General features: G+C 42.8%; 1 protein-coding gene across 1 annotated transcript in view; it reads left to right on the forward strand.

The window, feature by feature from the left end:
* The first annotated feature begins 2,833 nt into the window (after window positions 1–2,833).
* CBX6 (chromobox 6) overlaps window positions 2,834–26,377 on the forward strand; it is a 39,084-nt gene continuing 15,540 nt past the window's right edge. Inside the window, exon 1 of the mRNA XM_075833558.1 lies at window positions 2,834–2,992. Within this exon, the coding sequence (XP_075689673.1) occupies window positions 2,924–2,992 (69 nt within the window). The 5' untranslated portion in view covers window positions 2,834–2,923. The remainder of the gene's footprint in view (window positions 2,993–26,377) is intronic.

A 26,377-nucleotide genomic window follows, 5' to 3' on the forward strand; every position in this document is an offset into this window, starting at 1 on the left:
CATCGGTACTTAGGGGGGCCTGTGCGTTGTCGTTGAAGTGGAGGAACCTCATTATTGTCTCATAACGAGACCTGGGCATTACTGCAGAATATACTGGGGTGGCTTGTGCGGGTCTTGTTGACCAGTAAGACCTAATGGAGGGCTTTTTGACAATACCCATATTTAGGGTGAGCCCCAAATTTTTTTTTAATTCCTGCATATTGGTGGGCGTCCAATCTCTGGCATGGGTGGATGAAGGTTTCTGCCTTATATATTGAGTGGCATATAAATTTGTTTCGTGGACAATCTGATTTAGGATGTCGTCCGTTATAAATAAATTGAAGTAATCCATTTGGACAAAATTTGTATTGTCCACGGTTATGCCAGGAGTGGCAGTAAATCCGTGGATTCTAGGCCCAAAAGATGGGGCAGGTGCCCATACAAGAGCCTGGACTGGAGGGACCAGGCTGTCCCGTGCTACAGCGCTACTTGGCCCTGCGCTTTCATGTTCTGCAGTTTCAACTGCATCAGGGACAACGTCCCCTGAAGATGAACCTGAAGTGACGCTATCATCGTCACTGCCCAAAACAGGTTCCATCTCTGACGCCATCTCTGATGCGGTCTCCGACTCAGACCACAGCATGGCGTATGCCTCCTCGGCGCTAAACAACTTCCTCGCCATAACGTCACTAACACTAACACTAACTAAACTAATTTTTTATTTTATTTTTATAAAACACACAAACTAACTGGTATATATATCTACACTACCGCTAACAAAAAAATAAACCGCTATTGCTATATATATTATATATATGTGGATATATATATATAATTATATACTCCCTACCTGCCTATTCTAATAGAATAAAAGAAAGAAAGGTAGATAGATAGAAAAAAAGATAGATGGATAGATAGATTGTATAGATAGATAGAAATCTATGTATACAGAGAATGTTTTATAGTGTAACTGTATTTTTTTTCACTGTATTCTTCTGGCAGCAATTCTCTCGAGTCTCTTCTTCTCCTCAAACTGAAACAATGTTTGAGGAGAAGAAAAGAGGCAGGAGATTTACTGCCAGAAAAGTAAAAATAAAACAAATGTGGTCGCTGTGATAGGTTTTCACAGCGACCACATGTTCAGGGACCATCAGATTGGTCCCTGATACTCTGCCCAGTGCCCAGAGCTGTTGGTAACAGCGCGGGCACAGGGCTGTGTGCACGCGATCGCGTGCACACTGTTTTATACGTACAAATGCATGTGATCGCTGTGATATGTTGTCACAGCGATCACATGTTCAGGGGCCAAAAGATTGGCCCCTGACATTCTGCCCAGTGCCCATGGCTATTAGCAACAGCCAGGACATAGAGCTGTGTGCACGCGATCGCGCGTGCACAGTCTCTGAAGTGCCGCCGTAATTAGTCTATACGGCGGACTTCAGAGACCCTGACCGCTGGCCGTGTATATACAGCCAGCGGTCGGGAACCTGTTAAGCAAAATCGCGTTTTTCCCGGCGTTTTTTACGGCCATTTCTGGAGCTGTTTTTCTATAGTCAATGAAAAATGGCTCCAAAAGTGGCATGCACTTTTTTGTGCGTGCAATTTTTTAAGCGGCCGTTTTTCAAAACCGTATTTCCCATCGAAATCAATTGGCATATGTTTGGAGGCGCTCTGCTTCGGGTTTTTCGTCCGTTTACGGCCCGAAAAACGGCCGAAAATAAGCCGTGTGAACATACCCTTACAGAAAAAAAATGGATTCAAATGGATTTTCTAAAAAAAAAAGTAAAAATGAAATTTGTAAGTTTCACCTCCACTTTAATTCCTGTGAAACAACTTCAGGGTTAAGAAACTTTATAAATGCTGCTTTGAATACTTTGAGGGGTGACTTATGATTGGTTTCTTATATATAAGGCCCTCAAAGCCACTTCAGAACTGAAGTGGTCCCCAAAAAATAGGCTTTTGCAATTTTCTTGAAAATGTTGATTCAGTCGTTAAAACGGAAACCTGCCGGAATGGTGACGAACGGAAACCATTAGCAATGTTTCCATCACCATTGATATCAATGGTGACTGAAACGGAAGCTGTGGTTTCAGTTTGACTTTCCGTTGCGGGGTTCACCTGACGGAAACCTCAAACTGAACCCCGGAACGGAATGCCAACGCTGACATTGGCCCTAACATGAAGTAGACATATGGGATATTTAAAATAGTAACTATTTTGTTTGGTATTACTATATGTTTTACAAGCAGATACGTTTACATTTATAAAAATGCTAACTTTCTAAAAATGTTGGTGTTTTTCACAAATACTGAATTTATCGAACAAATTTTTGCACTAACATAAAGTACAATATGTCATGAGAAAACAATCTTAGAATCACTTGGATAAAACCATTGCAGTTATTACCACATAATGTAACACGTCAGATTTGAAAAAAAATCTGCAGTGTTCACAAGGTCAAAACAGGCTGTGACCTGAAGGGGTTAACAAATGGCACCTCCCTTTGTTCAATTTGTCACCTGATAAAATTAGACTGACACTAAATAAGCCAACATTCATACATGTAGACAAACGAACAAGACTGCGCTCACATGAAGAAGTGCATGACCAGCTCACTTCCCGCCAACAAGAGAAGAAAAAAACACTTCACTCATTTTCACGAGAACGCGCAGTCAACTTGAAAGGGGCGGAGCCTGACAGTGACGTCATGCGGGGAGGGGTGAGTGGTCTAGACGAGAAAGAGGAGTATTTCTAGAGAAGTGGGCTATTTAAAATGGGCGTGTCTATGCGCCGTAACCAGCTCAGTGACAGGGGGAATGGGTGGGAATACCAAGTTGACAGCGGGAAGGGGCGTGGTCACAGCCGAGGTGACAGCAGTGCTCTAGGAGGAGGAGCTGTTCTCTTGCTGCTGCTGCTGCTAATCTTGCCTGGGGCCGCGCTGAACATGGAGCTTTCTGCAGTCGGGGAGCGGGTTTTCGCCGCAGAATCCATTATTAAACGGCGTATAAGGAAGGTGAGCTGTGGGGACCGTGCATTTAGTATTGCGCTGACGTGTAATTACGGGCACGTCACTGTCTCTACTCCGCTTTCCCCATCTCGTCTTCCGATTGCGCATTCAGCACTCGGAGCTTAGGCCTATGATGCGGCACAATGGCGCGCCCTTGCACCTTTCCTATGATGTTTAGTATTCCCATTACATGCCCGATGCTAACGTTTAGTATAGGAGTGCTTATTTTGTTGTTGGCCCAATGCCAATAAGTTACCCCTTCTATTGACTCGCCCTCTAGTGTCGGTAGTGCAAGCAGCAGCCTGCAATGTGTGTTCTATGATGACTTGCGCTTAGACATGTAGACGGTTACATTCGTGTCTGTAGCGTTATTATTAGTATTCTTTTGAGAACGCATTGTTCTGATGTCATCCAAGGGTGTTTGTGAAGAATTCAGACATGGTAGGAATGTTTCGTTTCTTTAGAGAACAATTCAATTTGCAATTTTAATTTTGCTGCGGTTTGTGACTTTAGACGGTGTGTAGCCCAAGCGTTACTAAACTAAAACTTTACAGCAAGTGTGATAAATGGTCTGAACGCTGGAACGACTTTGTTGGCCTGGATGAAAAGTTCTGTTACCATAAGGCCCTATTCACACAACATTGATTCATGGCCGTGTGATGTCATACGGCCGCATTAGGAACAATAGACCTCAAATGGGGCTATTCACACAACCGTTTTTTTTTTTGTTTTTTTTTGACGGTCTGGTAAACCGGGCCTTCAAAAAAATGGCACATGCCCAATTTTTGGCCATTCCCCTGGCCGCATGGCTGCTATAGCTATCTGTGGCGCCGTGTAAAACACGGCTGTCACTTGGATGTGATCCGAGTGACGGCCGTGCTGTCTACCGCTCGCTCGCTCTCTTCTCACAGTGCGAAGTGCATGTGAGGAGGAGATTTTTTTATGAGCAGAATCCCTAATTCCCGGCCACAGCGTTGCCGAACTGTGGCCAGGGATTCCGCACCAGGAGAAGTTACTGTCCATATATGGACTGTGACTTCAGGGATTTCTCCTATAGACGTCCCCTACTCCTGAAGCGCAATCCCCGGCCACAACGGCCGGTGATACCGCTCCAGGAGGAGTCCCTGACGTCAATGTCCATATTCAGGGACTTCTCCTGAAGCGGAATCCCCGGTCACAGGTGTCCCTGACACAGCTATGGCCAGTGATTCCGCTCCAGGAGAAGTCCCTGACGTCACTATATGGACAGTGACGCCAGGGACTTCTCCTGGAGCAGAATCACGGGCCGCTGTGGCCGGGGATTCCGCTTCAGGAGCAGGGGGCGCTCCAGGAGAAGTCACTGTTTATATACGGACAGTGAAGTCGGGGACTTCTCCTGTAACGGTCACCTACAGTGGTGCTATATACAGGAAGGGGGGTGATATGTACTGGGGGGGGGGCAGTGTGTGGCATTATCTACAGAGGGAAGTGTGTGGCAAAAAATTATCAAATTAAATTACTCAGTTTTTAAAAATGACAGGGAAAAAAACTGATTCAAAATTGGTCGTTAAAAATTGAAACCCGTCCCGGAACGGGTGCAAAACGGCCGAGAAAAACGGACCAAAACGGCCGTTTTTATCAGCTGACACTCGGACCCTGTCGTTTGAATAGAGCCTAAGGCCTCCTTCACACACACAATTTTTCAGACAATTTTAACATAAAAAAAAGCTAGCTTTATTGAAATATAACGTGTTTTTGGTGGTGTTTTTAATTTGGTGGCGTCTTGTACATGGGTTTTTTTTTTTCTCTAAGTCCTATAGAGAAGCCTATGGGAAAGCGCCTGAAAAGCCGTACACAGAGCATTCTGCATTTCGAAAAAACCGCCACTTACCACAAAATTGGCTGTTGAATGCCACAGTTGTGTGTAGGGCGTTTTATATTTAACTATAGACTTTAATGTAACATCTGGCTGCACTACAAAAACACATAAAGAAAGCTGCCGGAGGATTGGTTAGAAGAGTATAATGCTTTTTTGAAAGTGGAAAAAAATAATAATAATTAGCTGCTGGAGCAGCACAAGGAAAATCCGCAACAAAAGCCACACAATTCAGTGCGGAATTCTGCAGTTTGTCCGTTATGTGGGAACTGAGTCTAAAGATATCCGCAGTCAGATTGAGTAAAAAAAATCTTCACATCTGTTTGCAGCTTGAGTAGACTAGGACGCCCCGTCGTGCCCCTTATGTATGGCCTCGCATGCCCTTGTGATGTTTATTAAAATTCTTTCCTTTTCTAAGCTCGGTTATTGTGTAGGAAATGTTTTCCGCTAAGCAAGGATATGATATGTATGTAGCTGTTCACTTCTTCCCTTACGAGTAACTTCAATAGGAGCAGAAATGGTCTGTGCATGTTTAGTAGGTGTATTTGCAGAGTTAAACCGGGACGCGCTACATCACTTTTGGCAGTGGCTCAACGCTAAGTACTGTATGCTGTTTAGGTTTTTTCTTTCCTTTGTCCTGATGAAATGCTAGCGTTTATGCATGTTTTCCATGACCTTTACCATCGTAGGGGGAGATCTACAAGTGCAATCATTGCTGCTCTCTGCGGTAAAAGTGTTCACTTTATTAGGCCTCATGCACACGGCCATGCCCGTAATCACGGCCCGTGATTGCGAGCACGGCCTACTGCCGCGGGCCGCATTTTCGTGCCGTGCTCCCATACAAAGTATGGGAGCACGGCTCATAAAAATCGAAACGTAGGACTTCTACCATAATTCCCGGCATGGTTCTACGGCACCGTAGCGCTACGGAAAGATGTCTGCGGCCAAAGGAACCTTGCGCGTCCGTAATTGCAGACCATATTGTGGTCTGCAATTACGGAGTTTTTTTGCGTTCGTGTGCATGGGGCATTAGAGTCATATTTAAAAGTCTCACTACAGAGAGTAAATTAAAGGGGTGGCCATCCAGGTTTTTTTTTTAACCTGGTATAACCTGACATTGTTCAACGACTATGCAGCTTGTTAGGATATATGGGACCATGGCTCCGAAACCTAAAAATTTAGCAGCGAAATTATGTTTTGGTTGCCAAATCAAAAATCTAAATTATTACATGCAAAATAAAGAAAGCGTTTGCACTGGCCTGTGGGCTGACTGGAGGCAGCGAGCGTTTGCACTGGCCTGTGGGCTGACCGGTGGCAGCGAGCGTTTGCACTGGCCTGTGGGCTGACTGGCGGCAAGTGACAATTCAATAATGGGTTGAGAGCGTTTCTTATGTTCTGTTCTCTCCTCTAATTAAAGGGAACTTGTCACCAGCATTTCACCTATTAAACCGACTATACCTGGTGGTAGTGGGTGAAAAATAATTTCTATATAACCTAGAATTATCTTCTTAGTCGGCTCTGTAGCTTTAGTATTTAGCTTTTTAGTGTTCCCACACCGTATGCTAATGAGCAGAAAAGAGTCAGATCTTCATTTGAAAAGAGTCAAATCTTCGTTTGGAAAGAGTCATATCTTCATTCCTCAAGTCTTTCCGAGTTTACCCCGCCTCCTTACTTTTGATTGACAGCTCCTCGCCTTCCCCCAGCACACAAAATCCTGCGCTTGTGCATTGATGTCCTATTCTGGTGCGTGCGCACAAAGGGACACCTCATAATTACGATAAAAGGCGCAAAACGTTTGCAGACCGATATTTACAGTCGGAAGAGGAGTTTAGGAGCGGGAATAACGGCAATGAACTTTTTATAGCAGCGGCCAGTGAGGGAGAAGTAAAGTTCAATAGGTGAAATGCTGGTGACAGGTTCCCTTTAAGCATTGAGCATGTTTCCATCTCCTTATCTGTGCACTATTTATTCAGTACATTATTAAACAATTGCGTGACTTACACTTTTTTATTTTTATTTATTTTTGTTATACTACATGTGCCGGATTCCCTCCTTCCATCAAGAGATTGGAAATCACTATGCCATGTTCGCACAGGGCGGATACGTTGCGTAGAAATACAGAGCATATCCGCCCTGGAACCTGCAGGGAATTCCGTGCGAAAAAAAACGCACAAAATTGTAATTTTTTTTTTTTTGGGCAGAATGTCCGCTGTGAAAAAAAGCAGTTGAAATAAGAAAGCTAATACTTACCCCGTTCTCCATCGTCATGGCGACGCTTCCCTCTGTTGTCCTGGCAGCCCAACCTCCTGGGATGATGCTGCAGACCATGTGACTGCTGCACCGTGTGATTGGCTGCAGCAGTTACATGGGATGAAATGTCATCCGAGGAGGCCGGGTTGGATGGACAAGAGAAGAATCCGTTGCTATGACAATGCCCGGGTGGTAAGTATAAACCTAATTATTCATTTTTTCTGAGATTTGATGTTTGCAGAGGAATCACAGCTTTTCCACTGTTAGGCGGGATTCACACGACCGGGTCCTGCCCGAGTATCGGCCGGTAAAATCGGCCGTTTTTCCCGGCCGGTTTGCATTATTTTTGCTTCCGGGCCGGGCAGATCTGGACAGTGACATCAGCGGCAACTTCTGAAGGGGATTCGGGATTCGGGGATTCCGCTTCAGGAGTTTCCCCTGATGTCACTGCCCAGATATGGACAGAGACATCAAGCGCTCTGTCCAGGAGCGGAATCCCCGAACACACGGGGATTCCGCTCCTTCAGGGAGCTAAAATGGAGCTAGCCAATAGCAGAGCGGGGAGATACCTCCCTGCTCTGCTATAGAGGCGTCGCTACAGTAGTAGCAGCCGCAGCAGCTGCTAGCGGCGCCATGGAAGGTGTCGCCGGGCCAGGGCGCTTTTAAAACAAGCAGGGGAAGAGAGCCAGCGCAGCGCTCCCTTCCACCGGCTGTACACCCCGGCCCTGCCACACAGTGTACAGCGTAGCCATTCGTCCGAATGGCATAAACTCCTCCTCCTCACATGCACTCTGCGCTGTGAGGAGGAGGAGATAGAGCGCAAGCGACGGAAAACCCGGCCATCACTCGGGACACATTCCGGTGATGGCCGTGTATTACCCGGCCACATAGACTTCTATGGGAGCCTGGCGGCCGGGTACCCGGCCGAAAATACAGCATGTCCTATTTTTTGACGCCCGGTTTTCCCGGCCATCAAAAAATCGGTCGTGTGAATAGCCCCATTAGGGGTCTATTATTCCTAATGCAGCCGGGTGCTGGCCGATTTATGAACGGCCGGCACTCGGCCGGGAAACCCTGTCGTGTGAATGAGGCCTTAGGCCCTGTTCACACAGGGTTTTTTGACAAGTTTTTTGGCGTGGAAACCGCTCTGCAAAACACGAAAAAAAAAAACGCCCGAAAATGCCTCCCATTGATTGCAATGGGAGTTGGACGAGTTTTTTTACCGCGAATAAAAAAAACGCGTCGCGGTAAAAAGAAGCGACATGACCCATCTTGAGGCGGTTTCCGCCTCCAAAACCCCATTTCAATCAGTCAGAAAGGGTAAAAAAAACACCTTGATGAGTTTTTGTCTAACCACTGTGCAAAAAAAACGTCTGGAGCAGTTTTTGCAGGAGGAATTTTCCTCCTGCAAAAAACTCAGTGTGAACACAGCTTAAGATCTCAACATTTATTTGTTCCGGTTTTACCTCCTCATTGAATGCAATGGGGAAAATCCACAACAGAGAAGCAGCAATTCTGAAGCATTAATTGACATGCTGCAGATTAAAAAACCGCACCGTAGGTCAAATTATTGGTAGTTTTTCGGCAGATTTTTTACGCAGTGTGGGGATGAGATTTGTTCAAATTTCATCCACTCTGCTACTGCTGTAATAAGCTGCAGGTTTTCGAAAATGAAATCCATTGCGGAAAATCTGCAGTGTGAACATATCCTTAAATGAGTTTGTTTTTTTTGTGTGCAGGTGCATTTGGGTATACGTTTACACAGAGCATTGCCCTTTTGCACTAATTCGATCAAACTTATTGAATAAAAGCAATGCTTCTAGTGGAGAATACCGCTGCACATATGCAGTCCAAAGGAGCATGCCGTTTTTTTTTCTGTGGATTTGTACGGAATCCAGCAAAAAACAAAACCCTGTATGTCTCTATGAAATCGTAAGCAAACAGAGGTACGGGAGGAGGGCATTTTCACATTCTCTTCTCAAGGTCCGCTTTCCCATACTTTGCTTTGTATTTTTGTCCCTTGGATTTTAATTTAACCCTTTAGTGGTCAGCTTATTTGGGGCCTTAATGACGGAGTGATTTTTATTTTTAATTTTTTTTTTTGTCGCCTCATTTCGAAAGCCATAACTTTTTTTTTTTTTTTTCTTTCCCGTCAACCTATCTGTATGAGGGCTTGTTTTTTTTTTTTACAGGACAAGTTGTAGTTTTTAATGGCATCATTTTGGGTTTACATATAATTTATTTTACTGTTTTGGGGGGTAATGTGAAATAAAATGGAAATTCTGCCATTCTTTTTTGTGTCTTAAATTTATGGCATTCACTGTGTGGTATAAATAAAATAACTTTATCCTGTGGGTCGTTCCGTATTCCGGTCATACCAAATTTATATTGTTTTTTGTTTTACTACCTTTTTTTTTTTTTTTAAGTATTTGTTCTTGTGGGGCCATATTCTAAGAGCCATAACGCTTTTTTTCTTTTTCCACCGATTTGTAGTTGTATGAGGGCTTACTTTTTGCGGGATCACTTGTAGTTTTTATATGTACCATTTTAGCGTGCATATGACTGATTGCTTTTTATCTAATTTTTTGGAGAAATGCGAGAAAACCGCAAATTTGGCGTTCACCGTTCGGGTTAAATAACATTATAGTTCAGTTCGTTACGGACGCAACAATACCCATTATGTTTAGCTTCTTTAATTTATAAAGCATTTTGTAAGGGGCGGGGGGAATTTATTTTTTATTTATTTTTTTTACTTGGGATTTTTCACTTATTTATTATAAGGCTCTGTTTAAACCTCCGTTGTGATGTCCTGTTCTGCTCCGTGAGAGGAGCAAAACAAGAGAATAACGGAACCAACGTAGACTGCCAGTTGCCGACAGAACCTACTGACTTTAATAGGTTCCGTCGTGGTGTCTGATTTTACTGGACACAATAGCGCTAATCGCCTAACGGAGCCTCCGACGCAGGTCTAAACTGTATTAAAAATGTTTTACTTTTACGCTATGCAATTATATGTATCTTCTATATTGCAGTGTATTAGGCCTTTGGCATGGACTAACAGGGATACGCTGAAGGCAGACATGGGCTCCTTTGTTAGACCCGCGGCTGCCATAAAAACCATCTGCACCCCACAATTGCATTGTGGGAGTTTTGATGGGGTGACAGAGGGAGCTCCCTCCCTCTGAAACCACTTACATGCAGCGGTCGCTATTGACCGTGGTTTCTAAGGGGTTAAACGGGCATAATCGAAGATAACTTCACTCCCACCCGTTAGAGCAGGACCCCGGCTGTCTTTAGACAGCCTGACACCCGCTGTAGCTGGCACGGCACACGCAGGCCGAGCTTATGGCACAGCGTAGTGAAAAGGCGGCGCTATGGCAAAAGTACCCTTAACCCCTTAGTGACCACCAATATGCCATTTCACAGCGGTCACTAAAGAGCTTTAGGCTGGGCTGCCGCCATTACATGGCAGCCTAGTCTAAGTCTTGCACGGGTGTCCCGTGCATGCTGCAGCGGGTGCTCGACTGTCTGATGGCAGACGGGGTCCTTCCCCAATGGTATCGATCTAAATTTACTTTGATTGCGGCCGTTTAACCCCGTAAATGCTGCAGTCGATAGCGGCTGCAGCATTTTACGTCGATTACAGACTTAAAATGTCACCCATCGGCGTCCTGCAAATGCAATTGCGGGCCTCCGATGGGGTGCCATATTAGCCAGAGGCCTAACAAAGGCCCCAAGGCCTGCCCTGACTACATGCCTATTAGGCCGTACCAGAGGCATGTGCTAATAGATTGTCAGTTTTAGGGTATGCTCACACACAGTGGTTTCAGTCATAATTCGGGCGTATTGCGGCTGAAAAAAACGCGCCTAAAATGCCTACAAACATCTGCCCACTGCTTTCAATGGGAATTACGATGTTCTGTTTCCACGAGCCTTTATTTTACGCGTTGCTGTCAAAATCCGGCGCGTAAAATGACGGCTCGTCAAAAGAAGTGCAGGACACTTCTTGGGACATTTTTGGAGGCGTTTTTCATTGACTCCATTGAAAAACGGCCGTAGAAAACGCAGCGAAAAACGCGAGTTGTTAAAAAAAAAAAAGTCTGAAAATACGGAGCTGTTTTCGCCTGACTTACACTGACAAAGTTGGTTTTCTTTAGTAGAAGAGAAATAAAAGTACACATGTATGGTATCGCCGCAACCGTAATGACCCAAACAATAAACTTAACGTGTAATTTAAGCCGCAGGGATAACACCGTAAAAAAAACCGCAAAAAACTATGGCGGAATTGCTAATTTTTTCCATTGGCCCCCAAAAAAGTAATAAAACTTAATCAAGAAGTCCCATGTACCCCCAAAAAGTACCAATAAACTGCGTCTCGTCACGCAAAAAACAAGCCCACGTGTAACTAAATTGACGGAAAAAAAAAAAAGTTGTGGCTCTTGGAAAGAGACGATGCAAAAACAAATAATTTCAGTTCAGTTTATTGTGCAAAAGTCGTACAATATAAAAAAACTAAACCTATCTGGTATCGCCGTAATCGTACCAACCAAAAGAAAAAAAGGTAACTTGTTTGCGCCGCACGGTAAACGGCGTCAATTTAAAACACATAGAACAATGGCGAAATTGCTGTGTATTTCCCCCCCAAAAGAAAAGTATATGTACCCCAAAATGGTGCTATTAAAAAAAAAAAAACTAATCTCACCAAAAAAGTCCTCATGCAGCTATGTCGACGGAAAAAAAAAAAGTTTTAGCTCTTTTTAAAAGCGATGATGGAAAAACGAAAAAAAAAAAAAAATAATTGCTTGGTCATTAACCCCTTAAGGACGCAGCCTTGTTTTGGCCTTAAAGGGAATGTGTCGCAAATGAAACCTTTTTTTTTTTAAGTGTCGTTACTTATTTCTATTATATTTTTTAAGTTTTTTGCTGTATTTTTTTTTTTTTTCCGTATGGTGGAAAGTATTAAAAATTAAATAATAATTTGACATGTTTTCCAATGTTGGCCACCAGAGGGAGCACTTCCCAGAATTACAGCAAGGTGAATAAGGCAAAGCAACCTGACTCACAGCTGCTGTAAATGTGGGAGGGAACCTCACCCCCCCTCTCACAAGCCAGGTAAAGATGTCTTCAAATTGCTAAGCAGTGTCTGGCAGCCATATTGGGTGTGATTCTGCAGCTGGAAGAAGTTAGGCTTTAATTCAGACGAACGTGAATTACGTCCGTGCAACGCGCGTGATTTGCACGCGCGTTGCACGGACCTATATTAGTCTATGGGGCCGTGCTGACATGTCCGTGATTTTTACTCAGCGTGAGTCCGCTGAAAAAAAGTCACAACATGTCTGTGCTTTGGGCGTTTTTCGCGCATCACGCACCCATTGAAGTCAATGGGTGCGTGAAAACCACGCATGTCGCACTGAAGCACTTCCGTGCGAACAGCGTGATTCGCGCAACAGCTGTCAAAAGGATGAATGAAAACAGAAAAGCACCACGTGCTTTTCTGTTTACAAACATCCAAATGGAGTGTCATAATGATGGCGGCTGCGCGAAAAGCACGCAGCCGCACATCATATGCTGCTGCCCCACGGAGCTGTTAAGTGGCTTTTGCGCACACAAAAGCCGCGTTTTTGCGTGCACAAAAACGCCACGCTCGTGTGAATGAGGCCTTATAGGACACACCAAAAGGCTAAGTGTATGTTCACACGCTTACTAAACAAAGGGAAAACAGCTCCTGATTTTCAGCCATTTTTTAATCAAACTCGCGTTTTTTTAACGGCCGTTTTTGGAGCTGTTTTTCTATAAAGTCAATGAAAAACGGCTCCAAAAACGTCCCAAGAAGTGATGTGCACTTCATTTTGTTCGGGCGTCTTTTTACGTGCCGTTTTTGGAAAACTACCACGTAAAAAACGCCCTGTCGGAACAGAACGCCATATTTCCCATTGAAACCAATGGGCAGATGCTTGTAGGCGTTCTGCTTCCGATTTTTCAGCTGAAAACATTGTGTGTGAACATACCCCTAGGGTATGTGCACACGCTAACTGCATTTACGTCTGAAATGACGGAGCTGTTTTCAGGAGAAAACCGCTCCGTCATTTCAGACGTAATTGCTCGTACTTGCGTTTTGCAAGGCGTCAATTACGGCCGTAATTTGGAGCTGTTCTTCATTGAATTCAATGAAAAACGGCTCAAATTACGTCCCAAGAAGTGTCCTGCATATAATGTATATAAGTGTCCTGCACTTCTTTGCCGAGGCTGTTATTTTACGTGCCGTCTTTTGACAGCGACGCGTAAAATTACAGGTCGTCGGCACAGTACGTCGGCAAACCCATTCAAATGAATGGTCAGATGTTTGCCGACGTATTGGAGCCGTCTTTTCAGGTGTAAATCGAGGCGTAAAGCGCCTCGTTTACGCCTAAAAATAGGTCGTGTGAACCCAGCCTTAGAATGATGAAAGTGAAGTGAATGACTTTTCAGTTGACCGGTTCACACGCCGTGTATTTGACATGTTGTTTTTTTTTTTGCACATTTTACGTGCAAAAAAACCACATAAAAAACGCTTGATTACACTTGATTTTGTGTGTTTGGGGGATGTGTGTGTGTGTGTGTGTGTTCTCGCCACTGATTCTTCAAAACAGCTGATAAGCGGCTATGAAGTATCAGCGGCGGCCGTGCACACTCCACTCTGCCACGCGCACACACACGCACACACACACACACACAGGAAAAGTCTTAAAGGGGTCGTCCAGGAAAACATGGCGCCGCACCTGTCCTCAGGTCGTGTGTGGTATTACAGCACTGTCCTATTCACTTCAATGGAGGTGAACTGCAATACCAGACACAACCTGAGGACAGGTGCGGCACTGTCTCCAATCCGGACACCCCTTCTGTCCTGAGATGACCCGACGGGGGAGGTGGGTGTCAGAGCCACCCACCGCCATCACCGCAGACAGAACCACACAACTATGGCATGAGGGCAGGGCTTGTCCTGAGTGCACTGTCTCTTGTTATGGACAGAGTTATAGTCACATGAACCCCGTCTGATGAACCGGTAACCTAGGTCCGATCACATGACAGAGGGGGTCACCAAAAACCCTGTGCACCCTCAGCCCGTCCATCCAGCCCTTTCCTGGTTATATCTGCGTCTGGGAAAGCTGGGTGACCACCATTACCCCTCAAACTGGAGTGTTAAGGGATGTGACTAATGAACCTCTCACACTCCAGTAGGAGGGGGTAATGGTGGTCACCCAGCTTTCCCAGACCCCTGAACGGTAAATCTGTCTAATTGTGCTGAGACTGAGAGGTTCATTAGTCACATCCCCAAACAGTCTCAGAACAACTAGAGGGATTTACCGTTCAGGGGTCTGGGAAAGCTGGGTGACCACCATTACCCCTCCTACTGGAGTGTGAGAGGTTCATTAGTCACATCCCTAAACACTCCAGTATGAGGGGTAATGGTGGTCAAACAGCTTTCCCAGACGCAGATATAACCAGGAAAGGGCTGGATGGACGGGCTTCACACAAGGGAGGGGGGGGGGCCGTGTCGGTGGTGGGGGTGCCCGTCGGGGGGTCATGAGAGCGGGGGTCTGTGAGGTAGAGAGTGGGACATGCAGAGACACACATATTACCTGCAGTTCAGCTGGTCTTCAAGATGGCGCCTGCTCTCTCCCTGCAAACAGCTGCTCTGTCTGACTCTGACCTGCGTCTGCGCAGGACAGAGCCATAGTTCAAAGTCAATGGGACGGGTCCCGTTCATTGACTCCTATGGACTGAGCTGCCGTATTCCATGTCTGTATGTGTCGTTAATCGACACATACAGAAATGGAAAAAAAAAATGGCAGCCCCCATAGGGAAGAAAAAGTGTAAGAATAAAAAAAAGTAACACAAACACACAAATTAATACAAACGTTTTTAATAAAACACTAACATCAAACTGATATTAAAAAAAAAAATTTGGTGACACTGTTCCTTTAAGGCTCAGAGCACATTTTTCAAATCTGACATATTTCACTTTATGTGGTAATAACGTCGGAATGCTTAAACCTATCCAAGCGATTCTGAGATTGTTTTCTCGTGACACATTGGGCTTTATGTTAGTGGTAAAATATGGACGATATATTCAGTGTTTATTGGTGAAAAATTGCAAAATTTAGAGAGAATTTATAAAAAATTGTATTTGTCAGAATTTAAATGCATCTGCTTGTAAAACAGACGGTTATACCACCCAAATAGTTACTAGTTCACATTTCCCATATGTCTACTTTAGATTGGCATCATTTTTTGCACATTCTTTTATTTTTCTTGGACGCTACAAGGCTTAGAACATAAACAGCAATTTCTCATATTTTTAAGAAAATTTCAAAAGCCTTTTTTTAAGGTTCCTGTTCAGTTCCGAAGTGGCTTTGAGGGGCCTATGTATTAGAAACCCCCATAAAACAACCCATTTTGAAAACTAGACCCCTCAAATTATTCAAAACAGCATTTAGAAAGTTTATTTAACCCTTCAGGCATTTCACAGAAATTAAAGCAAAATAGAGGTGAAATTTGCAAATTTAATTTTTCTTGCTGAATTTCAATTGTATTCAATTTTTTTTCTGTAACACAGAAGGTTTTACCAGAGAAATACTACTAAATATGTATTGTCCAGATTCTGCAGTTTTTAGAAAAGTCCCACATGTGGCTCTACTGCGCTCGTGGACAAAAACACAAGCCCCAGAAGCAAAGAAGGACCTAGTGCATTTTGAGGCCTCTTTTTTTACTACAATATATTTTAGGCAGCATGCCAGGTTTGAAGAGGTGTTGAGGTGCCAAAACAGTAGGAATGCCAGCCATTTCAGAAACTACACCCCTGAAGGAATTAATTTATGGTTGTTGTTACCATTTTGACCCCACAGTTTTTACACAGCACGTATTTGAATTGGGCTGTGAAATTTTAAAAAAATGAAATTTTTTTCCAATAAGATGTCATTTTTGATAAAAAAAAATTTATTTTCACAGGGAACAAAATACCCCATTTTGTTGCCCAATTTCTCCTGAGTACAGCAATACCCCATTTGTGGCGATAAACTGCCGTTTGAGCCCATGGGTGGCCTCAGAAGGAAAGGAGCGCTGTGTGTTCTTTGGAGTGCAGATTTTGCTGCATTAGTTTTCGGGTGCCATGTCGCATTTGCGGAGCCCCAGAGGTATCAAAGCAATGGAAACCCACCAGAAGTGACCCCATTTTGGAAACTACACCCCTCAAGGAATTCATTTATTGGTGTTGTGACCATTTTGACCCCATAGTTTTTTCACATAACTTATTTGAATTGGGCTGGGAATTCAAACAAAATAAATTTTTTCCAATAATGTGTAGTTTTGGCTGAAAATTTCTTATTTTCACAAGAAATAAAATACCCCATTTTGTTGCCCAATTTGTCCTGAGTACGGCAATATGCCCAATTTGTGGTGATAAACTGCCGTTTGGGCCCATGGGAGGGCTCAGAAGGAAAGGACCACCATTTGGCCTACTGGAGATTTTCTGGTGCGAAGTCATGTATTCAGAAGCCCCTGAGGTACCAGTACAGTTGTGACCCCGTTAAAAACTACACCCCTTAAGGCATTCATCTAGAGGTGTAGTGAGCATGTTTACTGGAGACATACACCCCATAAACTAATGTGGGTTCTCACGGGTATGGCAATACCCTCAATGTAGCTGTTATCAGCTGCCTGGGCACAACGGCAGGGCTCAGAAGGGAAAGATGAGGGGGATAAGATGTGCGGAGTGCATCAGGGTAAGTCAAACTGGGATAGATTAAAAATCTAGGGATGTATGATACATTTTGAAGCACTCTTTCATACGGAGCCTTAGTTTTTCGGGACACGTGTCACATTGATATATTGTGTCCTTCCTTATCCCCCTCTTATAGCAGACTTTGTACCTCTTTTGACTTGTTCATTAGGAGAAGCGAAGTATTGCCTCATTTTTATTTATTTTTAGGTTCCAGTTCTGTTCTGAAGTTGCTTTGAGGGGCCTAAATATTAGACACCCCCATCAAACACCCCATTTTAGAAACTAGACCCCTCAAAGTATTCACAACAGCATTTAGAAAGTTTATGAACTCTTTAGGTGTTTCACAGGAATTTAGAGCAAAGTAGAGGTGAAATTTACATATTTAATTTTTGTCAGAAAAACATTTTTTTACCATTTTTTTCTATAACACAAAAGGCTTTACCAGAGAAACGCAACTTAATACTTATTGCCCAGATTCTGCAGTTTTGAGAAATATCCCACATGTGGCTCTAGTTTGATAATGGACTGAAGCACCAGCCTCCGAAGCAAAGGAGCAACTAGTGGATTTTGGGGCCTCCTTTTTATTACAATATATTTTAGGCATTATGTCAGGTCTGAAGAGGTCTTGTGATATCAAAACAGTGGAAACAACACCAAAAAGACACAATTTGGAAAAACTACAACCCACAAGGAATTTATCAAGGGATATAGTGAGCAGTTTGACCCCACAGGTTTTTTTGCTGAATCTACTGGAATTAGGTCATAAAAATGAAAATGTTTATTTTTTTCCAATAAAACTTAAAGGAGAAAAAGCACCCCAACATTTGAAAAGCCATTTCTCCCGATTACAGCACCTAGTGCATTTTGAGGCCTCTTTTTTTATTAGGCACCATGTCCGGTTTGAAGAGGTCTTGTGGTGCCAAAACAGTGGAAACCCCCCAAAAGTGACCATTTTGGAAACTAGACCCCTCGAGGAATTCATTGTAGTTTTCTTGGGATTCATGCGACTATTTGATCAGTTTTTATTCTATTTTTAGTTGGCGTGGTGACTAAAAAAACAGCAATTCTACTATTGTTTTTTATTCTATTTTTTTTTACAGCGTTCACCGTGCGCTAAAAATGACATTCACTTTATTCTGCGGGGCGATACGATTACGGCGATACCAGATGTTTATAGTTTTTTTTATGTCTTATGGCGTTTGCACAATAAAATAAGTTTTGTAAAAAAAATCATTCTTTTTTTTTTTTGTGTTGAAAAACACCGAAAAAGGCCATACTTACAAATGGACACAGCCAGGTCAGAAACGCTGATGGAGAGTGAGCAGGTGCTTTAAATAATAGCCACTCCCACTAGTCTTGAGGGGAGTGGTGTGTGTGGTGCATGGGATGTGTATTAAAAAATAATAAATGGTGTGTGTGCAAGTGTAATACTATAGGTGAAATATAGGGGGCAGTAATGAGAAGTGCCTCAATAGAAATAACTGGATAATGGGGTGCAAGTGTGGGAAACATGGAGGGATAGTGTGTACGTCATGAGGCACAACGTGTATAGCCGGGTAGAAGCCTATTTGTTACGCCTTGATAGTTCATAGAGCGGGCTACCCTGCTTGCTATGCCAAACAACAACACACCATGCTCTCCCAGCATCAAAGACTCAAGACTAGTGGGAGTGGCTATTATTATTTAACCCTTTCACGACCAAGGACGAAAATGAACGTCCTGGTCGGCTGCTAGTTCCCGCACCAGGACGTTCATTTTCGTCAGCATTTCAAACTGTCACTCTGTGTAAACACAGAGTGACAGGCGCGCGCTGACAGCTGTCCTAGACAGCTGACATATCCGTCTCGCCGGACAGCGGACTATCGCCGCTGCTTTCGGCAATTAACCCCTTAAGTGCGGCGACGGATTGCCGTCGCCGCATTTAAGTGGTTTAAAGCACATCGGCAGCCCCCACGAAGTGATCGTGGGGGCTACCAATGCTTGTCACGGCAATCGGAGGTCAGATAATGACCTCCGGGTTGCCATTTACGGATGCCTCGGAGGAGCAGCCTCCAGCCGGTCCTCCGAGGCTTCCTGTCAGTGTGACAGTCACGTCACAATGACAGAGTACATTACACTACGTGTGTAGTGTAATGTACTCTAGCAGCGATCAAAGCTGCAAGTCTAAGTGTCCTCTAGTGGGACAAGTGAAAAAGTAATAAAAATGTTTTAAAAAAAGTGTAAAAATAAAAGTTATAAGTTCTATAAACACTAAATTCTTTTTTTCCCTATAATAAGACTTTTATTATAGAAAAAAAATGAACACGTTAAAAAAGTACACATTTTGTATCACCGCGTTCGTAACGACCCCCAACTATAAAACTGTATTGTTATTTTTCCCGCACGATGAACACCCCAAAAAAAATCAATAAAAAACGACAATCACAGTTTTTTTGGTCACCACCGCTCCCAAAATAGAGAATAAAAAGTGATCAAAAAGTCGCATGTACCCGAAAATAGTACCAATAAAAACTTCTATCCGTCCCGCAAAAAACAAGCCCTTACACAGCTTTTTTGACTAAAAAATAAAAAAAATATGGCTCTCAGAATATGGTGACACCGAATTTTTTTTATTTTTATAAATAAGTCATTTTATTGTGCAAACGCTAAAAAAAAGGACCAAACCTATAAATATATGGTATCGCCGTAATCGTACCGACCCGCAGAATAAAGTAAAAATGTCATTTATAGCGTACGGTGAGCGCCGCAAAATGAAAACCTAAAAAACGGTGTCAGAATTCCTGTTTTTTGCTCAGGATTGCAAAAAAATTGAATAAAAAGTGATAAAAAAAAATCGCATGTACCCCAAAATGGTACCAATGAAAACTACAGATTGTCCCGCAACAAATAAGCCCTCACAGGGCTCCGGTGGTGAAAAAATAAAGTTCTGGCTTTCAGAATATGGCGATGCAAAATGTGCAGAGTGTCCAAAAGTGGATAAGATTGGGCGCCATTTATCAGTGTGACACCGGCCAAACATCTATGAAATATTATTTATTTACCCCATTATTATACCCTCCTATCATGCCCTGATGTAAACTGAAATACCAGCGAAACCCAAAACAGAAAAACTACCAAACAAAATCTGCGCTCCAAAAGCAAAATGGCGTTCCCTCCCTTCTGAGCCCTGCAGCGTGCCCAAGCAGCAGTTTGCGCCCACACATATGGCGTCGCCATACCCGAGAGAACCCGCTTAACGTTTTATGAGGTATTTGTCTTCTGTGGCACAAACTGGGCACAACATATTATGCACTAAAATGGCGTATTAGTGGAAAATTGCAATTTTCACTTTGAACCATCCGCTGCGCATTAACCCCTTTGCGCACTGACATAATTGCCCGGAGCCGGCTCTCGTGCTGAGCCCGCTCCATACGCTGCGGGTGTCGGCTGTGTATTACAGCAGGCCCCCTCGGTACTAACGGACAGGTACAGCGATCGCTCTGTCACCGAAGCCTGTAAGAATAACAATATACTGCAATACATTAGTATTGCAGTATATTGTACCAGTGATCCAATGATCGCTGGATCCAGTCCCCTAAGGGGAGTGATTAATAAAATGTGTAGAAGAATTATAGTTATTAGTAGTGAGAATTTTTTTTTTTTAAAGTTAAAAAAACAAAACACCTTTTTGCATTTTTCTTCTAAAGTAATGTAAAAAAATGAACAAAATTGGTATCGATACGTCCGTAAAAGTCTGAACTATTACAATATACCATTATTTAATTTGCACAGTGCACACCGTAAAAAAAAATGTAATAATTGAAACCGCCAAAATCGCATTTTTTTTTTTTTTTTTGTCACCTTCGCTCTACAAAAAAAAAAATTTAATACAACTTTTGAATCACTTTTTATGTACCAAAAAATGGTACCAAGAAAAACTGCAGCTCCTCCCACAAGAAATAAGCCCACCCACCACTCTATTGATGGAAAAATAAAAAAGTTATGGCTCTTGGAAAGCGGGGGGTGAAAATCTAAAATATGAAATCAAAAAATGGATCAGTCCTGAAAGGGTTAATTCATTTCTAATGAAAAACCCGTATGATCACATGTGGGGTATTTCCGTACTCGGGAGAAATTGCTTTATAAAAAATGGTTGTTTTTTTCCTCCTTTATCCCTTTGTGAAAATGAGAAAATTCAACATTTTAGTGGAAAAAATTTTGATATAAATTTTTCGCGACCTAATTCTAATAAACTCTGCAAAAGACCCGTGGGGTGTAAATGCTCACTATACCCCTAGAAAAATTCCTTGAAGGTTTTTGGGTTTCCACTGTTTTGGTCCCTCCAGTGCATTGCAAATGCGACATGGCACCGAAAACCATTCCAGCAAAATCATAAATCCAAATGGCGCTCCTTCCCTTCTGAGCCCTGCTGTGGGTCCAAACAGCAGTTTATTACCACATATGGGGTATTGTCGTAATCGGGAGACATTGCTTTACAAATGTTGGGGTGCATTTTCTTCGTCGTTCCTTGTAAATAATAAAAATTTCAATGTTTCAGAAAAAAAGTACATTTGAATTTTTACAGACTAAGGCTGCAATACGTCGGCAAACATCTGCCCATTCATTTGAATGGGTTTGCCGACGTACTGTGCAGACAACCTGTAATTTACGCGTCGTCGGTTGACAGCTGTCAAACGACGACGCGGAAATGGATTGCCTCGGCAAAGAAGTGCAGGGCACTTTGCCATGTAATTTGAGCTGTTCTTCATTGAACTCAATGAAGCACAGCTCAAGATTTACGAGCGTCTCAGACGCCTCGCAAAATGCGAGGAGGAGCATTTACGTGTGAAACGAGGCAGCTGTTTTCTCTTGAAAACAGTCTGTCTTTTCACACGTAAATGACAGCTAGCGTGTGCACATACCCTAATTCCAATATATTTAGCGAAAAACCTGTGTGGTCAAAATGCTAACTAGTTTTCGAAATGGGGTCGTTTATGGGGAGTTTCTATCGTTCTGGCAGCTCAAAGCCTCTCCAAATGTACAGTGGGGCCTAAAACATTTTCAAGCAAAATATGAGTCCTGAAAGCCTCCGGGTGCTCCCTTCCTTTTGGGTCCTGCCGTGTGTCCAGGCAGCGCATTAGGGCCACAATGTGGGTATTTTTGAAAACAGGAGAAACAGGGTGATAGATTTTGTGGTGTGTTTCTTCATTCTCATGGTCGCTTTACAAAGAAATTTGTCTTCAAACTGATGCTTTTATGAAAAAAAGTTTTTTTTTTTTTTTGTTTTTTTCACCTGCTATGTATTAAACTTAGCAAAAAACTGTGGGGTCAAAATACTTACTCTACCCCTAGGTAAATACCTTAAGGGGTCTAGTTTTCTAAATGGGGTCATTTGTGGGGGTTTACATCACTGAGACCTATGAGCCTCTGAAAACCTGGCTTGGTGCAGGAAAACAAAATGTACTTCAAAATTTATAAAATTATTATTCAATTTCTAAGTCCTCTAAATTGCTGAAAATGTATTTAATTTTTTCAAAAGTGCTGCCAAAATAGAGTAAAGAGATAGAAATATATATTTAATTAAAAAAATTGTACAGTATGTGTACATATGTGACACATTGCAGTTAAAAATAGGGGAAAATGGTAATTTTTACAAAATTTCTTCAATTTTTCTATTTTTTAATTAATTTCCGCAAATTGTATCAGTCTACTTTTACCACTAAAATAAAGTACAACATGTGACGAAAAAACAATGTCAGAATTACTTGGATATTCAAAACTTTCACAGAGTTATTCTCTGATAAAGTCAGACATACCAGATTTGACAAATCTGGCTTGGTCATTAAGGTACAAACATGCCCGGTCATTAAGGGGTTAAAGCACCTGCTCACTCGCCTTCATCAGCGTTTTTGACCTGGCTGTGTCCATTTGTAAGTATGGCCTTTTTCGGTGTTTTTTGTATATGTCCCCTTGTTTTTATCTTTATTCTAAGAGCCAGAACTTTTTTATTTTTCCATCAATAAAGCCGTGCGAGGACTTATTTTTTGCGTAACAAACTGTAGTTTCTATCATTACCATTTTTAGGTACGTGCGACTTTTTGAACTCGTTTTATTCCATATTTTGGGAGGTGAAGTGACCAAACAATTGTGATTGTGATACGGTTTATTATTATTTTCTTTTACGGCATTCACCGTGCGGGATAAATAACAAAATAGTTTTGTAGTTCAGGCCGTTACGGACGCGGCAATACCAATTTTGTATAGTTTATTTATCGATTTTTATTAATAATAAAGGACTGATAAGGGAAAAAGGGGGATTTTTTACTTGTATTACTTTTAAAACTTTTATTTTCATTTTTTTTTTACACCTATTTTTTTTAAACTTTTTTTACTTTGTCCCACTAGGGGACTTGAGGGCAGGAGGCCCTGATCGCTATTCTAATACACTACACTACATGCGTAGTGCAGTGTATTAGAGCTGACAGCAAGCATAGTGGGTCCTGACTTTGTCAGGACCCACTAGGCTTCCGTCGATGGCATAGCCAGACGCCATTGTTTGGTGTCCGGTTGCCATAGTCACCATCACCGGCCGCTATCGTGTAGCAGGCCGGCGATGGTAGCTTAACCCCTAAAAAGCCGCGATCTCTATTGAACGCGGCTTTTAAGGGGTTAATCAGCGGGGACACAGCGATCGGTCCCCGCTGTAGGAGCTGCGGCAGCTGCTGTACGAGACAGCAGCTGTCACAGCTCCTGTATGTGTCGGGAGGACGGCCGAAACGTCCGTTACTCCCGAGACGTACTATTAGGTCATGGAGCGCGAACGATACAGCTACCATGACCTAATAGTACATCCAGGAGCGGGAAGGGGTTAAGGCCTAAAATAGGCTGGTCACTAAGGGTTGAAAGGTTTTTTTTGTTTGTTTTTTTTCTTCCATCAGGGACATTTACGAGATATCCACAGGATGTGTCATAAATGTCTGACATACCATGTTTTTCAGACTATGAGACGCACCCAGGGTTTAGACCACAGAAAATAGGAAAAAAATATATTTCTTCATCGATTTGAGCCGTGTGAAGGCTTATTTTTTGTGGGACGAGTTCTAGTTTTTATTGGCACCATTTTATTTTTATTTTTTTTTTCATTTATTTTGTATTTTTTTTACGCCATTCACCGCGCGAGTTAAATAACGGTATATTGTAGTAGTTCTGACTTTTACGGACGCAGCGCTACCAGTTTTTTTAATTGTGCTTTGGGAAAAATGGGAGAAGGGTGTTGATTTTTTTTTTTTTTCAATTAAATTTTTTTAACTTTACTATTTTTGTTCTTTAATGTTTTATTTTTTTTACACTCTTGAAAATGTATCTAACTTTTTTTTTTTTACACGTTTTATTAGTTCCCCTATGGGACTTGAACCAGGAATCATTAGATCGTTGCTGCAATGTATTGCAGTATATTGTCATTTCTATAGGCTTCTGCTAAGCCCTGCAGGAGGCATTGCTTAGCAGAGGCAGACAGAAGGGAGATCTGGGGGCCTTCATTAGGCCCCCAAGCTGCCATGACAACTCGCTGAGCTACGCGGTTTCTGTAACAGCCATAGTAGTGAATAGCAGTTAGGGAAGCAGCACAGCTTGCGAGCTACGCGGTTTCTGTAACTGCCATTCAGCTCTATAGGACTTACGGAAACAGCATATCCCAGCGGGCTACGCTGTTTCCTTCTTCATAGTCGGAAATCACACGAGTCAGCTGGAGAACAGCGAGAGAGAACGGGGTTTAGAGGGCTCCGTTCTAGAGATGGGTGCAAGTCCCATAGGTGGAACCCACATCTATCTGACGTTTATGACCTATCCTGTGGCTATGTCATATATGTCCCTGATGGGAAAACCCCTTTAATGAGCTGTGAAAGTCATATGGGCAGTTAAGGGGTTTAGCATCTGTGCATTTAACTTATGTGCCCGCAAGATCCGCAAACCATGCTGTACAATTACGTCATTCCGCATTAAGTGCCCCAAACTTGAGACAGTGGCACTTTACATAAGGGCATCGGTAAGGTGTCCTTAAAGCAACCCTCTGGTCTCAGGACAAAATTAAAAATGTGATGGGGTTTGTGGAGTAATATTCCCTGGTGCACACCAGCTGTACCCTTAGGCCTTATTTACACGAGCGTAGTTCACGTCCGTGATACGCGCGTGAAAATCACACGCGTCGCACGGACCTGTGTAAGGCAATGGGGACATTCAGACATTCCGGGTTTTTCACGCAGTGTGTGTCCGCTGCGTGAAACTCACGATATGTCCTATACTTCAGCTTTTTTGCACATCACGCACCCATTTCAGTCAATGGGTGCGTGAAAATCACGCGCAGCACACGGACGCCCTTCCGTGTGCTGCGTGTGATTCGCACAACCGTAGATCAAGAAACGAAGGGAAAAATAAAACCACCTCCTTCATTTCTTTTTCTAAACCTCAAAACCGCGTGTCATAAGGATGGCATATGCGTGAAAATCACGCAGCCACGCAGCAAACACTGATGACACACGGAACTGCAGAGTGCAAAAAAACGCAGCGCTTTTTGCGCGCGCAAAACGCACACGTTCGTGTAAATAAGGCCTTATGCTGTGAATCTGCTGTTTTTTAGGGTTTTCTCTGTGTTCTCTCAAAATGGCCAGAGCGCTTCTCAAACTGAGTCTAAGGGAGGATTTACACGAACGTGGTGCGTTTCTGTTTTCAATCCTACTTTTTACTGCTGTTGCGCGAATCACGCGCGTCCCACGGAAGTGCTTCCGTGTGGTTCGCGAGATTTTCACGCACCCATTGACTTCAATGGGTGCGTGATGCGTGAACAGTGCACAAATATAGGTCATGTCGTGCGTTTCCGCTGCGTGAAAATCACGGACTGTCTGCACGGCCCCATAGACTAATATAGGTCCGTGCGAGGCGCGTGAATATCACGTTCGTGTAAATTTTTTTTTTTTTGTAGGTTGAATTGGCGTTACTATGCTTTTCCATCCCAAGGGATCCCGCAAATAAAACATATACTGCGCAGTATACTTATTATTTTTTATTTTATTTATTTTTTTAAACATGGGAGTCTTTGGGTGACGTGTGCCACTGTATGGCATATGTCACAGGCATGCACTTCACATATACACCATGGGCTTTTCAATAGCCATTCATGACGTACCTGTTAAACGGATACCGTTCTAGCGTGTGCGGTATATCCATTACCCATAGACATTAATGGTATCTGTTTAACATATACCGTATTTTTTGGACTAGAAGACGCACCCAGGTTTTAGACAACAGGAAAATAGGAAAATTCTTTATATTTTATTACTTTTACAAAGAAAAACGAGGGATGCTGGTGGTATTATTGTTCAGGGACTCCGATCATCCTGGTATATAAGCCTCATCTGTGAGTATATACACTGCCGTTCAAAAGTTTAGGGTCACTTAGAAATTTCCTTATTTTTGCAAGAAAAGCAGTTTTTTTTTCAATGAAAACATTAAATTAATCAGAAATACACTCTATACATTGTTAATGTGCTAA

Source organism: Rhinoderma darwinii, chromosome 7, assembly GCF_050947455.1.
Source record: "Rhinoderma darwinii isolate aRhiDar2 chromosome 7, aRhiDar2.hap1, whole genome shotgun sequence".
NCBI classification, from domain to species: Eukaryota; Metazoa; Chordata; class Amphibia; order Anura; family Rhinodermatidae; genus Rhinoderma; species Rhinoderma darwinii.